At 44.1% G+C, this 16,915-nt stretch overlaps 1 protein-coding gene across 13 annotated transcripts in view; it reads right to left on the bottom strand.

The window, feature by feature from the left end:
- The window catches only part of Ppfibp2 (PPFIA binding protein 2), a 180,353-nt gene that overhangs the window by 59,908 nt on the left and 103,530 nt on the right, over window positions 1-16,915 (bottom strand). For all 13 annotated transcript variants that reach the window (XR_003846866.1, XM_029555283.1, XM_029555276.1 and 10 more), the window contains one exon: window positions 8,810-8,941. Coding sequence is in view for 12 of the 13 variants with exons in the window: in XM_029555283.1 (XP_029411143.1) it covers window positions 8,810-8,941 (132 nt within the window). In the remaining variant the exon portion in view is untranslated. The remainder of the gene's footprint in view (window positions 1-8,809; window positions 8,942-16,915) is intronic.

Raw genomic sequence — 16,915 nt, 5'->3', positions numbered from 1 at the left:
TGTGACACACTAGGCAGCCACTCTTATAAGTTGACAGCTGAGGTAGAGTCTGGCAAATCCTGTCATCCATCCAAGCAGAAGCAGCAGCAGAGGGAGATGACACACAACACAGTACACACATGTACACATACTCTCTCCCCACACCTGGATGCCCGCTACACATGTCAACCCCCATGCACACATTTAAACATGTCAATACTGGCGTCCAGATGATCTGAACAGCATGTACCACACATAACAATGTGCTCCCAACTCCAAACCATTCAGATGCAATGGGCTTATTTTAGCATTCAACCTGTATTCTTCTATTGTGTCACAAGATGTCCCAAGCAATGTTTCTGTAGCACCCCACTGAAGCATGGTGGATGTTTCAAGTACCACTATAGACACATCTCCAGCCAAACCAATGAACTAAGTCTGACGCAATTCAGTGTGTGTGTGTGTGTGGGTGCGTGCGTGTGTATGCGTGTGTGTGTGTGTGTATGCGTGTAGGTCAAAGGACAACCTCAAGTATCACTCCTCAGGTGCTAGCCACTATTTTTTGACACTGGGTCTCCCATTGGCCTGGAACTCACCAATCAGGCTAGGCCAGTGAGCCCAGGATCTTCCTGTCTCTCCCTCTTGAGCACTTTGAGTACAAGCATAAGCCACCACACCCAGCTTTTTGTGTGAGTTGAGGATCAAACCTGGGTCTTCTCACCTAAGTAATCAATCTAGTCCCAGATGTGTCTTCTTTTTTTTTTATTTTATGTGTATGTGTGTATTGTCTGCCTGTAGGTAAGTGCACCTATGTTGTGCAATGCCCATGGAGGTCAGAAGAGGCTGTCAGATCCCCCTGGGACTGGAGTTATGGACAGTTGTTAGCTGCCATGTGGGTGCTGGAATTCGAACCCGGGTTTTCTGCAAGAATAACCAGTGTTAACCACTGAGCCATCTCCCCAGCCCCCCTAGATGTGTTTTTGAAACATTCTTTAAAAAAAAATTATTTGTGTGTGTGTGTGTGTGTGTGTGTGTGTGTGTGTGTACCCACGCAAGTGTACATATGGAGTCATTTCTCTCCTTCCACCATATAGGATCCAGGGATCAAACTCAAGTCCTCAGGCTTAGCAGCAAGCACCTTTACCCACTGAGCCATCTTGTAGGCCACTGAGCTGATTCTGTCTCAAGGACATGGAGTCCTACTTTGTCTTCTAGCTTCCCACACAACCCATCAGAGGCTTGCCTGGAAACGCACATCAATATTTATAGAACCCACCTAATCTCTTTTGCCATTTTGAAACTTTAGGGAATGATTCATTTCCAGAATTCCAGAACTCACTTGACTGATTTCCCAATTCCTTGAAATTCACTTACAGGGACAGGGATGCAGTCCAGTGTACCGCACTCACTTTCCTGGCATGCACAATTGTGAAAGTTCCTGGTTTAGATCCCCAGCACCACAAATGAACAAAATGAACAAACAAAAACTCCACTTAGAGAATGCAGCTTGGGAACTGGTGTCCTAAATTCTGTGCACCTGTTAAAGGCATTGGAAGAATCAAGTCCACTTTTTCTTTGATCTTATTAAAAACATACCTTTCTTTTAAAGGGCTGTTGTTCTTAGCCTTGCCCTCTACTTGGGGTTTGTCCTTCCTGGTATGGGTTCACACAGGTGCTCTTTCATAAAGGACCCTAACGGGCATGGTGGTACACACCTTTAATCCCAGCAGAGGTAGAGGCAGGTGGATCTCTGTGAGTTCAAGGCTAGCCTGGTCTACATAGTGAGTTCCAGGCCAGCTGGAGCTTCAGGGAGACCCCGTCTCAAAAAGACCAGGGGAGAAAAAAAAATCATAAAGGTCCCTATGAAACCTAGTTTCTCTCAGAGCTGAGCACGTCCTTTTTTATTGATATTACATGAGAGTTGGCACAGTCAGACTACACACAGTCAGACTACATTCCTTTTCATCAGTCCACTGTTACTGAGCTATCTTCCCTTCTGGAGTTCACAGCCTTTTGATGTGTAAACTTTTCAGAGTTCCCTGTCCATGCTCAGCTCTTCCCTCAATTTCACGAACTTCCACTTGACAGGACCCACTTATTTCCAACACACCTGCCACTTTACTTCATCAGTTAGTTTCCCCCTTTGCTTCAAAACTGGAGCCCAAATTACAGTCTTGCTTTTTTGCTTCCTATTCTCTGAGACCATAAGCAAGAAAGAAAACAGGCGTTCAGAGGCTTCCGTCTTCAGCTACAGACTTCAAGGAGTTGTCCATACAGTGACTGCCCCCTCCTCCGTTCTGTCCATATCTGTATCAGGCAGCTTGGGGATGTGTTATCAGCAATGCAACCATGTTGTGTGTGCCAGAACAGCTGGGTGCCACTTCCCTGACCATGTGCTGTTTTGTTTGTTTGTTTGTTTGTTTGTTTGTTTGTTTGTTTCTTGGGGTGTTTTGGTATGTGTGTGTGTGTGTGTGTCTGTGTGTGTCTGTGTGTGTCTGTGTGTCTGTGTGTCTGTGTGAATTCTCAGACATGGCATTTAAACTTCACTTTCTACCACCTCTCCATCTCCTCCAGTCCCAAGTCTCCTCCTCTCCCACTGGCAACACCGTTGCATCCCTGGGTCCCAGATCATGGAGTGCAGTGACATTTATGGAGTTGTAATTGCTGTCTGTGTTGTAATCTCAGCTCACTTTGTATATTAGTCCTGCTTTGCCACCTAGCCAAGCTCTTGAAGATTCTTTTCCCTGTGAAACTATTGGGTGCCTCCATAAACTTGTTCACAGTCATCCTAAGTTCTTTCTCTCTCTTCCTTCATGCTCGGTTTAAAAATGGTCTGGCCCTCTCAGAGCAAACAATGCTAATGGGTATACACCTCTATACTCTACAGAAAGCAACTTGGGACTGTGTCACACTGCCAACCGCAGGTATCCTTGACCAAACTGCTCCATTTCAGAGCCTCAGACATGTATAAGACACTACAGCATCCATGGAACATGAAAACTTGAAAACAATGTAAATGCCTATTAAAACAGAACTTGTCAAATTACGGCATAATCAGATGTTAGAAAATACAGATATAACGACTACTTTTTTTTTTTGGTATTTTTGAGATAGGGTCTCCCTGTAGCCCCAGCTGGCCTGCAACTCACTATGTGGACCAGGCTGGCCTTGAACTCAGAGATCCGCCCGCCTCTGCCTCCCAAGTGCTGGGATTAGAGGCGTGTGCCACCACACCCGGTTACGTCTATTTTTGTCCATTTGTATAAAAAATAGTGTATGTGTGTGTGTGTGTGTGTGTGTGTGTATGTGTGTGTGTACATGTGCACACATGAGCTTGCTTGTTCCTGCAAAGGAAATTCTGGAAGGATTCAGATCTGATAGCACTGGCTGCTGTCTGCTGGCTGGCATGGGCGACATTTGATAACTGTTTATTTCATACATAAAAAAGTAAATTAATAAAGACAAGACTCATAAAAGGCTCCTCAGCAGGCCAGCTCATCTCTGAACAAGTGCATTCTTCCCAGCCCTCACTGTGGTCCCAATCTTCATTCTGGCTGCTCCAGTTCTGAAATCAGAGCTGTTCCCTTTCCAGGTTCTGACCACAGGAAGAAAACAGCATGCTGTAAGATAGTCCGTGGTGTACTAGAAAATCCTAAAGATTCTTTCCAGTTCTCTTATTTATTTATTTATTTATTTTTATTTTTATTTGGAAACAGGGTTTCCCTGTAGCCCTAGCTGGCCTGGAACTCGCTATGTAAACTAGGCTGGCCTCTATCTCACAGCAATCCTCCTGCCTCTGACTCCCTAGGATTAAAAGGAGTGCACCACCATGTCTGGATCCAGTTCTCTTACTTCTCATGGAAATATCTGAGCAAATGAGATGACCCCGCCCCTTCCTAGAATCCACATCCTGGACTGAGCTCAACTCTTGACAAGCTCTTTGACACCTGCTCACCCACTGGGCCCCACAACAGAATTGAGCTGTGTCCCCCTAGAATCCTAGTGCAGAGGAAATCAGACCCCCTTCTAGAAGACCTTTCTGATCAACACACCTTTAAAGGCCCTGCTATGGATGCCGCACAGAGGTCTCCTTGGCCTCTGGAGCTTTCATGTGCCATAATCCAAATTCTGGCACGCACTTCTCTACTACGATCCTGCCTTTCGGGAATGAATCTAATATTCAATCTTGGGTGCCCAGAAAAGACCCAGAGACACTGCAAAAGGCTAATGAGGAAAAGTAATGCAAAATTCACATGGGCCACTATTAACCAACTCCTTAGAAAGGCCGGGCAAGAAAGATGCAGTTCCCAGGCCCCAGGTTTTACAGATGGGCCACCAGCAATTATTTCTATAACTCTTGACAGGCAGCAGCATGCTTGACAGACGCCACAGTGTCTTAGGGTATGACCAGAGAAGTCTGCTGTGCTCTTGTTAATAATAACCTCATTATTTGTTGAAAATAAAATTAAATTTGAGGATAAAGGCTGAGCCTCACTCAAGAAGTGCTATGGTTCAAATCTGAAATGTTTCAGGAAGACTTATGTGTTAAAGACTTTGTGGCCAGCTGATGGGCTTTCAGGAAGTGACTGGATCATCAGCAATTTGATTTTATCAATGGATGAAGCCAGTGATGGAGTCATAATTTGATGGAAGCTAGGAGGTGGGGCCAAGTTGGAAAAAGTGTTTCAATGAAGGTGTAACTTTGGAGATCTTGCCCCAACCCCTCCTGCCTCTCTCTGCTTCCCAGCTACCATGACTTGAGCAGGCTCTGTCACATATTCCTGTTGCCAAGACGTTCTGCCTCACATAGGCCCACTGTAATAGAGTCAGCTGACCATGACATGAACCCCTGAAACCTTGAGCCAAAATGAATACTTAAGTTTATTTGTTCATCTCTTTTGTCATGATCATGGTTATGGTTTGAATGTGAAATCTCCCCACGTAGGCTCATGTGTTTACATATTTTGTCTCTAGCTGGTGGCACTGTTGTGGGAGACTATAGAACATTTAGGAGGTGGGATCTAGATGGAAGTAGGTCCCTTAGGACTGAACCCAGTCCCAGTCATGGTCAGAGCTCTCTCTGCTTCCCAATCTACTGATATGGAACAAGCCATATTTAAGCTCCACTACCAAGGACGGAATCCCAGCTTCCACATTTTCCTTAGCTTCTGTCAATCAGGTGTTCTGCCACAGCAACAGGGAAAGGCTAGCTGAAACAGTGACCAAAAAACTAACTAGCGGAAGTTTATTTCAAATCTGGCTATCTCAAAAAAAAAGGGGGGGGGCGGCAGCTGGAGAGAGAGCTCAGCAATTAAGAGCACTGACTGCTCTTTCAGAGGACCTGGGTTCAGTTCCCAGCACCCACATGACGGCTAACAACCACCTGTGACTGCAGTTCCAGGGGATCCAATGCCCTCTTCTGACCTCCTCAGGCATTGCATGACACAGGTGCACTTACATGCAGTCAAAACACTCATACACAAAAAATAAAAATAAATAAAAAAGAAAGAATAATCTTGCCTCTTCTAAACACAAACAGCCCTTATGCTACATAAATCCACTATTCACAGGCAAAACCAGCAGCAGCATAGGAAGGGAAGCAACACATTATTAGCTCAGCTACACCCACTGTGATCGGAGTTAACAAAATGTCTTACACAAACTAAACATTTCCATCACGTGACAACAGGGAGGCTTAAGCGGCACTCGTGGCATGAAGCCATGGGTGCTCCAGATAACTGCAAGCAGTGGCTGAGGTCCTGGGAAGACCAGCAATGTGTCTGTTTAGTTACAAGAAGGAAGAATTTGCTTCTAGTTACGTGGCTGCTCCCCGATTATCACAGATTGAAACAGTCTACAAAATTCTTCCACAGGGCTATGTAATATTTGTACTGGCAACAGGAAGGGCGGTGATCTGGTAGGATGGGGGCGAGAGGCTCGGGATTTATGTTGCCTTGTGCCTGATGGAAAGCAACAAACCAAATCTCAGATTTGAAAATGATCGTGTGGAGGAAGAAAGCAACCAAACAGGGAAGGACTGGCGTGGGTCCCACAAGCAAGACCTCTCCTTCCTGCCTGAATCTCGACACATAGACTGTTACCCAGCACGGTACTGACTGCATTTTACACAGAAGTACGAACTGTGTGATCCTGTGGAGAGCCAGGTATAGAGTGAGACACCTGACAGAAGTTGGACCAATGAGATGCCATCCTATTGGCTTTTGCTGGAACCTCTGAGAAGACACTCTATGAAATATCGGTCTAGAGTACTGATGGTCATCTCTGTCACTTGGTGGGAGAGTCTTCCTGAGAATGGGGCTAACAGAGAATCAAAACACCCAGTGAGAAGGGCTTTGAGTGACACTGAAATTGTCTGGATCCAGTTATATCCCACTTAAGCCTTGATCTCTCAAGCTGTGTGCTCTAACAATTCCCTCTTCCTTTTTTAATTAACAGCTTTGAATTGAGTCTCTGCTACTCTAAGCCCTCTCACAGAACTTAATGAATTCTGCCTCCAAGCCCCTAATGTACAATCACACATATCACACACTTTGGAGCACTGGTAAAATGACTAACCCTGGAGAAAAGTTGGTATTTTCTCTATGCCCATTTAAGTCTTTTAATGAATACTTCACACAGATCAGGTGAAGTATAGGTGAATTCACAGTATGTGAATAATGTGAATAGCCTATGTTTCCGTTGTTACTATGATTAACACTCTCAGTAAGTGATCAATAAAGCTAACCATCACTATATGTCCCACGCTAAGCTAAAGACCACATAGACATGTTTTCATTCAGTCCTTAGAATGGCTAAAGAAACACCAAGTATTACTACTTCCATCTTATACAAATAAACAAGCAAAGTAATCATCAAAGATTTGGGAGGTTAACTTGAAAAAGAACATGTGGCTATGGGGTACCCAGCATGATTCAAAGTAGAGATGTGATGGAACAGTCTGCACTCTTAACAGGAGTTCCTATTCACAGCTTATAACAGATCTCACCCTTTGAGAAGAACCCTTCTTATAAGAAACATATCCTCAGGGCTGGAGAGATGGCTCAGCGGTTAAGAGCACTGACTGCTCTTGCAGAGGACCCAGGTTCGATTCCCAGCACCCACATGGCGGCTACAAACCGTCCTTAACGCCAGTTCCACGGGAATCCAAAGCCCTCTTCTGACCTCTGCGCCATTGCACGACACGGGTGCACTCACATACATGCAGGCAATACACTCATACACGTAAAATAATAAAATATTTTTAAAAAAGAAACGTCCTCAAAATCAATTTGAGGAACAGCCCCCTGTATATCAGAAATCCCAGCACTATTATTTACTATTATTTTCCCAGAAAATAGAAAAATGGCTTCTAACAGAGCAGATAATGTTGGCAATTATCAGAAAGAACCAATTTCCATCCTCTGACTTCTAAGAGGACAAAACAGAGGAAAATTAAGATAAACCAAGTGCTTTTGCTCTCTAGGCCTTCAATTAGCTATTTTACATTTTCTAAGGGGCACAGGTAAAGGCACACTGGGCTGGAAGAGTAATGGGAAAACAATGAGAAACCTCCTGGTGCCTGGGGAAGGGAGATGGTCAACATCACAGTCTGGGATGTTAAAGAGGAACACAGAAACAAAGTACTACAGTAACCAAATTGATGTAATTCTCAAGCCCAAAGTATGTAATTGTACTCTAGAATGTAAAATTTCAATTCCATATGTCTACTATGATTTCTGAATGTTATTTACTGACAAAACTTACTACTAAGCTTCAACAACAACGTGGTTTGTCACTGTTGCTGTAATGTGAGTTTGTCATTCACTCCCTTTCCAAATTCTCCAGTGCAATCATGTCATGTCTTAAAGAAAGCAATGCTAATAAAATATTTTGCAATTAAAAAATAAATAAATTTTAAAAATCAAAAAGAGAAACCAAGTGCTTACAAAATGCCAAATGCTATGACAGGCACATATTTCTGTGATCTAATTGATCTTTTACAGAATTACCTACTTTTATAGGTAAGGAAACTGAAGTTCATACAATTACATAATGAATTTGTTGACATTCAGCAAGCTATTGAGCAGATCGGTCAGCAAACGAATCAAGGTTTTTCTAAACCTAAAACCATCTTGTTTCGTGTGTCACAATGCCAGGTGTGAACAGAAGAACCAGAACACAGACCATGAAGATGATTATCTGAAATTAAAACAAGCTTCTTCTCCTAAATAAAGGAGCCCTGAGCCTAAAGTTCTCTAAGCGTGTATCCAAAATAGAGCCAATGAGCAATGGAGGTTGAAAGATAAGCAAGAAAGCAAGCAAACATTCTTTCAGAGAAGGCCGGAGTACTGACTCACCCACATGAGCCATCAAAAGAAAAAAACACACAACGTGAGGGTCAGTGTGTCAAAAACTGTCCCCAGGCTCGCTGGATACAGTGACTGCGGGCTGCTGGGAGGCGGGTTTCCTCCCTGACTTTGTCATTCTCGTAGTTTTCACAGAAGTCATCTGTGTCGCTCTGCATGTATCTGATCTTTCCCTTACAACTGCTTCCCTTTCCATCCCTGTCAGCAGTTTGGGGGAGGATAGAGCCCTAAAGCCAAAACTGGGTGGTTGGGTACTGCTGAAATGTGCAGTCACAGCAAAACCTGATAACTTGGTATTTAAACCTATCATTGTGTCCCTAGTACATAAATGATTCTGGTACCCCATGGCTTGCCAGGACTGGGGTTGGTCGGGAAGCCTGGGTCCACATTAGGGTAGCTCCTACCCCAGGTCTGAGCCTAGGACAGTACAGGTCCCACCCCCAAAAGTGGTGCATCACACTCACCTCTGCTTTTCTCTGCTTTTCCTCTTGCTCTCGCTGTTCCTTCTCCATGCCAACCAGCTTGAGCTTCAGCTCAGACACTTCAGTCAGTAGATCAAGCTTCTGGGTCTCTAGAGATGTTCGACTTAGCAGTTCCTGAAAGCAAAAATGGATCTCAACATCATAGGCCACCATGGCAACAAGGGGCTCATATACCCCAGCTCCATCCATAGCACATGAGGCAATGTCCGTACTGTGCCTTGCCCAGCTCAGAGTGGGGACGGGGCATATGAGCCATGGGTCTGTTAGGGAGAGGTTTGGCTGATCCAGGTCACTTGGGGAAAGCACAGCCCCTGACATCACCCAGCGTGCTTTGAAAGACAATGTGAACTGAATTTGTCAAAAAACATGTTTCCCCATAGTAACCATTATTAATTATTTCCAAACAGAGAAAATGAATGGGCACTTTCAAAGAGCCAACGTTTTCCATCTCTGTTTTCAAGGCAAAGCAGTAAATCCTCTCTAACAGAACAAATAAGTAAGAACTTAGTTAACAATACGTTTTTTAAATCAGGATTTCTAGATCAGCTCCTGGGTACAGTCAAGGCTCAACCCAGTCTTCCACTCACCCTAACATAAGACATTACTACAATGAAGGCTCAACCCAGTCTTCCACACACCCCAACATCACTACATGATGTTGGGGTGTGTGGAAGACATCACTACAATGAACCCAGAGGGAAGCGAGAGTACACAGCAGATTCTCCATGAGTAGCTGGGGATGATCACATAAGCGTCTTTATTCTGTGAGATGGCTTCTTTCTGTACCAAAAGTCCACTCTGGCTACTATATGATGTAAATAAGGCTTTTCTTTCCTCGTTATAGAAAGATCAGGTATGTTATTTCTAGTCCTGTCATCAGCAGAACAGTGGCTGACGACAGCCACACTCTTCAGATCCTTGACTCCAAGTCTGCCATCAACACATAAGCCTGTTAAACATAACCAAGAGGAAAACAACAAAGGGTACAGGCAAGACACCTGCTGAAGACCAGAAGCATTTCCAAAGGGTTAGGGCAATCTATTCTTCCATCAGCAAATGGCAACATGCTGGTGGCCAAAATCCTGACACATGGTAGACCCTGTCTATGCAGGTCCTGGCACAGAGAATGTAGATGGCAGCCAGAACAGCAACAGGCCAAAAGAGCAGACGGAAAAGGCAAAACTCCTGCATGCTCTGAACACTGTGTATCAACATAGACAACCCAGCCCTGGCACAAAGAAAGGTGATCTCAACATCTAGCTCAGCAGCTCTAATTTCATAGATTTCAAAGGCTCTTTGATCATGAATCAAACCAGGGAAGAAAGAAAGTTTGACTAGGAATATATACTAAAGTCCACTAGTCCCTGGTAAATCTGAGTTACAGACTGAACCGTCTAGGGGTCTGGAAGCGCTTCTGAGTCCTAGGCCAAGGAGACAGGCTCTTCCTGGTCAGCCAGACTAAAGGCTGGCTAACAGAGCACAGGCAACAGCATTCTGATACACAGTGTGAGAACCAAGGGAACACTTGGCCACAAAATATCTGTTCAAAGCAAAGGAAAGCTCAGATTTGTTGACACTCCTCTACACCAGACACTGCCGGCTGCTTTTGTATACATCCTCTTGATCAACCTTCCCAGGAATCTGGCAGTAAATATTAGTATCCCAGTTCTACAGATGGGAAAACAGGCTCAGGGAGAGTAAATGAATCTTTTGGCCAGGGACATAATGTCAATCATAAGCAGAGTTAGTTGGCAAACCACTGTCTATTTGACTCCAGAATTCATTTCTGTCTAATATATCCTACTATTTTGCAAACATGGTGGGGGAAAATCTAACAATTTAAAGGGAAATTTTAAAAAATGTTGAAAAGGCAGTTAACAAATACTTACTGACCCCAGGGAATGTCTACTTGTACTGACAGGGTTTCAAGGAACACATACTGTCTATATGACCTGCTGCTAAGGCTGTGCCGGCTGTTACAGGGTTAATCAATTCCTTGGGTGGGAAGACAAAATGATGAGTTTTCTTGGCCTTGAATATTTGAAGTTTATAAAATGTAATCTTCCCAGCCTATCATTTAGTTTTTTCTACCCCCTCTTCCCTGTTCCTACATCTCCTTTTCTACATCTCATTCCCTGTGTCTCTCCATCCTTTCATCTACGTGCCTTGTTCCACAACTAGCTTAAGGTAGTTTACAAAATATGTGGTTTCAATTAAAAATAAATCATAGGCTAGGGAGATGGCTTAGTGGGTAAAGCACTTGCCAAGCAAGTTTGGGGACCTGAGTTCTGATCCCCAGAACCTATATAAAGCTGAGTGCATGAAGTGCTCCTACAAGTTTAGAGGCAGAAACAACACAAGCCAAAGAGGCTGGCAATTTAGTAGCCTGATGTATATAAGGTAAAAGAGACCCTGTCTCAGGCTAAGTGGAAGGAGAGAACCAATGCCTGTTATTGTCCTCTGCCTCTGTCTCACACACACACACACACACACACACACACACACACACACAAATTTGGAAGTAAAAACAGGTAGGAGAAGAAGTTGAAGCAGAGCTACAGTTAGTAAAAAGTACATACCATAAGGTACTACACATAGCTGGGGATGCATGACAGTGTAGACAGGAGCTTCCTGGCTGCCTACACAAAGGGAATACAGGACAACCCCACAGGTCAAAATCCACAAGAACAACTACTTTAGCTACTGAGTGCTAAGAAAAAAAGTTCTTCTGTAAGACTTCATTTGTTTTTAAATACCTCCCAATCTTAGGAACACAACAATCGAAAGCACATTCCATAGGCCACTGCAACATCTTAAGATGATAGCCTTGCATTTTTGTCTCCAGACTGACATTCCTGGTACTGCTTTGGTGGAATTCAAAAACTGCCTCTGAAAGTATCTCTGCAAAAACCTAGGAATCTCCTTGACCCTCACTCTGGCTAAAATCCCTCTGGCTGTTTAAACTACCAGGTTGTAATGGGTCACATTAATGTTCTAGCTGATGAGCACAATATTGTAATTAGTTCCCATATCTGTTCTAATTAGTCACACCTGTGTTTGAATTGGTCGCACTAACTACCCAAGTGGGCACTCAGGTTGGACGGGCTAAAGTTTGAATTCGAAACCCAAGGTTGCTTGATTCATTACAGCTCACTGACAAAAAAGCTTTTGGAACTTGCTTCTACCTTTGTGCATTTTATGCTGTCTCCCCTCATCCTTGTCATTAATGATTACTATTCTAGCTTGTGAACCCAAAAGGCTAGCCTTCACTCCAAGTCAGTGTATCACAGAGATACTTGCACATCAATGTTTATTGCAGAACTATTCACAGTAGCTAAGTTATGGAACCAGTGCAGGAGTCCAAAAACAGAGAAATGGATCAAGAAAATGTGGTTTACACACAATGGAAATTTTTTCAGTCATAAAGAAGAACAAAGTTATGTCATTTGTAGGAACCGCAAAGAATCATATGAAACAAATTAGGTCAGTCTCAGGAAAATAAATACCATATTTTTCTCATTTGGGGGGTATTAGGTTTTATATAGACACATAAAGTCCTATGTGCATGCTACAAAAAGCAGAACTGAACCTGTGCAGGGAAAACAAAGGGGATTTGATTTACAGGAGGGGCAGGGGCAAGAAAAGGAGGGTGGGGGTATTGATTGGGAAGAGGAAAGGGAATCAGTGGGAGGGGGCAAGAGAGGGTAATCAAAAGATATTATATACATATGTGAAAATGTCTTAACGAAACACATATATAACATACTAATAAAAAAGACACAAAGAAATTAGGAAATAGAAGTTCAATGCCGACTAAAAAGTCAGCCTTCAACAAGTTTAACCCAATCCAGCATGCCTTTGCTGTCTCCAAAACCAGCAAGGCCCCAGGCCGCTACTGTGGCTGCAGTTTCTAAAGTATAGGGCTTAACAGGCATTAGCTACCCTGCAGCCTTGATGGTGACTTCCACTCCTAACATGATCAAAATCTGGATTTGGTGTGCCTCATACGCTCTTCCAGTACTCTCCAGTGGAGAACTCTCTGCTCCACTAACCCAACTTACAGACTCAGGACTGCAGCCTCCAGACCACTGTTCCTGTATTTATCCTCCTCTTCTAAAGCAGTCATTCAGTTAAGTTACATTCTCCCAAATATCCAAAACCAAGACAGTTAACACTCCCCTGAGCTTCTGATCAATAGTTTTTCTACCTACTTTGGGTGCTTTGTGTCCCCTGCAGAGCTTCAGCATCCTTGCCATTGACCTTTCTCTCCTGTATCCACTTGCTCAGCTTCACGCTGTGGGACCTCAGCTCCCACAGTCTTTGCTTCTCAGTGTCAGGGCCACAACTCAGGTCTCTTCTACACCCAGAAGGTCCTTGTTCTATCTCTAAAGTCTTCAACTCGTAAGTTCTCTCATCTGGTCACAATCTGACCTTTCAACTGGCTGCTTGCTTACTCAACCTAGAATTTCTTCTTCTCTTTCTACTGGTTACTTAGTAACTCCTGTTTTCCTGGTCTGTCAACTCCCCTCGGCAGTGTTTGTGTTCCTATCCACTCTATATCTTGAGATTAGTCATTTCATTTGTTCTCATATCTACACCAAAAAAATCCTTCACTCAACTCATGGAGCCCTGATGGCATTTGTTGACCAGGGCCTCGGTAGAGACAGATCTCAGTTTCTGTTTCCACTCCCAGTGACCTAAGGATTGCTACTGAAAGTCATTTAATCATGCCAATTGGTTTCCATACAAATTTACCGTATGTGGTTCCAGATTGCCTTCCAACACTGCCTGGCGAAGCTTGCCTTTATCTCTGGCTAGTTCTCCTCAGGGACTGTTCTAAATCTTTTCTATTCCCCTCAAGCCCTAAACCCCACGATGCCCCCCTCATCTTCTTAAATAACCTCTATTCATATTTACTGAAACGACAGAAACCTACAAATCATTCACTAAACTTACATTCTTTCTCTTTCCAAGTCTTCCAGAATCATCTCATTCATCTCCCTTATATCCCTGTCTTCCTGGAAACACGTACATGAACCAGCTTCTTCCTTCCCAAAGCCAACCTGCCACAACAGCACATTTCCATCTTCTCTGTCCGGGTCTGTCACTTTTAAGAACTGTTCTCTAGCCTAGAAAGCTCCCAGATTGCACATAAAGGAACGCTGGATATGGTGGTGCAGGTATGTAATCCTAGCACACAGAGACTGAGATAGGAGCCCAGCCTGGGCTATATGGTGTGACCTTCCTGCTCCTTCCCTAAAAGTACATATATGTAATATTATATTACATTTATTATATATGCCAAAGAACACCATGCTTCCAGAATTTGTTGGACCCCTCCTGACTGACCTTTCCACCTCTGCTCTTCAGGTATCCTCACAAAATGTGATGAATCTTAGCATCATCTTCATAAGTAACCAGTAATCTCTGGTGGTGTCCCTGAGTTTGTGCTCTTCCTCTAGCTCCCATTCCCATGGCCCTAGCCTCTCACTTGCCTTTGTTCTGCCTTGGAAGAAGTTCCCACCAAGCTCCGTGTTAGTCTAGGGTAGGATCATCAATCTTACACTCTGGCCTGCATTTAATCTCTTCTTCACCATCAGCTCCCACTCCTCAGGCTATAAACACGATCAAATTTCTGACATTCTAAAGTCACCTCTCTCTGGGCCTCTCCTTGCCCTGAAGTTACCACCACCAACTCCCTGGTCCTTTCCTTGGACAAGTACATTGGTGGTGGCGGGGGGGTTTCCCTTCCCTCTCTTGTTCACAGCAGGGTCATTATAAAAGGATAAGGGATAATCTAGCCAGGTGTGGTGGTACACACCTTTAATCCCAGCATTCAGGAGACAGAGGCAGGTGGATTCCTATAAGATCCAGGCCAACCTAGTCTACACAGTGAAGCCAGCTGGGGCTACAGGGAGACCCTGACTCAAAATGACCAAAAATAAATAAAGTCTAATTAATTTAGTTAAATAAAAGGATAATCTACCCCTGCTGCCCACCTTCCTTTCACGCCTCAACAAGATGTCTAACTGCATGCAACGAATGGGGCTCCAGCTTCCACCCAAGTAGAGGACACAATGAGCTTTGCTTCTGGGATCCATTATCTAAACTTCAGATGCAGCTTATACTTCCTGGGTCTAGCTGACTCCACTTCCCCAAGTCAGTGTATACTATTCCTGGCTACCAATCTCCTCCATGCCAGGTTTCCCTGGCCTTTCATTTTTCTCTCTATCTTCTTTGCTGGTTGCTTTCATTGACTACTCTTTCAGGAAAATATTCCTGTATCCCTGCTAGCTGTCACTCCCAGCACTATCTGCAGCACCAACAACCCTGTGCAAGCATCCTGACCTACCTGGGACCCCACTGGTACCTCCTAGAGTCCTGCAGCTCCCTCCCATGATTTATGGGGTGAGGAGGTGGGTAGGGAGGTAGGAGGCTGAGGACAAGGGACAAAAGCTTCATAAATAGCATTCTGCTTCCTGCTCCTAATTGCTTCAAGGCTGGCTGCATGTTAAAGGAAAGGGGGCGAGGAGGAGGGAGAGAGTACGGAGGACTTGTGTCACTTACTGTGAAGGACTGTGAAACTGGGTAATGAAGCTTTAGAAAAAAACAGAATGGACAAAATTATCACCTGCCCCTTTCTTTTCGTCGTTGCCACTAACTTCTTCCAGAAGCACAAATGACATCTCCTTTCTCAGAGATGAAAGAAAGTTGACATCTCAGAGCAACCATTTCCTTTCTTCCGAAGCTCAGATTCTGACTGGAGTTGATAAAAAGAATCTGCCTTTCAACTTATTCCCTCCTTAGAGGGCCGCATCTTGAAGCAATTACCTCCATCTTTAAGTGTGGAACATGACCCAGGGAATTACTGACCAATGACAGAGGCTGTAGCCAGCCTGGCAATCTGAAACCAGAATGAAAGAATGGACCGTGGAAAGACATGAAAGCAAAACCACGAACCTTTGCCCTTTGAAGTCAAAGGCTGTGGCCTTGCCAGGAAGCCAAGCTCATGAGGAACACTGGTGAAAGGGGGTCTCACAGCCAACGCTGGCTTTAGTCCAGCCTCTTTCCCGACTGACTGAGTCTTCTCTCTGAACCTCAGCCTGACAGGCAAAGGAGGTTAATGCAGCATTCTGCCATTCTGCAATGCAGTCTAGACACACATTTGAACTTGAAGAAGCTGGGTATTTATGCCTTATAAATCTTCCAGAGGGAGTTTTATGGTATATTTGGAAATGCCTATTTTCTTCACTCATGGCAGAGTGCCTTAACTACTCTGACATAAGTATGTGCCTGCCAGATCATGTACCTGGTTGTGGTTAATTCTCTTTAAAAAAAAAATAATAATGCTTCATTTCTGGGACTGGAGAGATGGCTCAGGTTAACAACACTTGCTGTTCTTCCAGGGGACCTGGGTTCAATTCCCAGTACCCACACAGCAGCTAACAATTGTTTGTAACTCCAGTTCCAGGGAATATGACACCCTCTTCTAGCCTCTGTGGGCACTGTACACACGTAGTGCAATTACATATATGCAGGCAAAACACTCATACACACGAGCAGAAGCTGGACTGCTCAAAGCTTGGCATGCCTGGTCCAGGAGCTGGGTGAAGGACTAACCCTTTTCTTTTGGGCTCCTGGAAGGAAGTGAACACTGGTATACCAGCTCTGCTAGTGTTCAGTGGCATTGCTGGAACCCAACAAAGCACAGGGTTTGGTCTTGCTCATTGTATCTGGGTTTCCTTAAGTTCCCTGGTGTAACTCTAGCCAGTGAGAGGGAGAACATGGGGTGCAGACTGAAGGTCTGCAGGCCAGGCATGACCTATAGATTTGTACTCTGTAATTCGCACAGTATATTTTAAATTTTAAAAGAGTTGTCGATAGACCTTAATATTTAAATCTTTAACCTCCTTATGGAAAAAAAAATGGGACTATTGGAACTGGAGAAAAGGCTCAGGGGTTAAGAGCATTAACTGCTCTTGCAGAGGACACAGGTTTGGTTCCTAGCAGCCATATGGTGGCCAGTAACTGTCCCTAACGCCAGTACCGTACAGGTAAAACATTCATACACAAAAAATATAAATAAAC

The sequence above is a fragment of the Nannospalax galili genome, unplaced genomic scaffold (assembly GCF_000622305.1).
Source record: "Nannospalax galili isolate Female #2095 unplaced genomic scaffold, S.galili_v1.0 scaffold426, whole genome shotgun sequence".
NCBI lineage: Eukaryota > Metazoa > Chordata > Mammalia > Rodentia > Spalacidae > Nannospalax > Nannospalax galili.
This window is presented reverse-complemented; position numbering and strand designations above follow the sequence as displayed.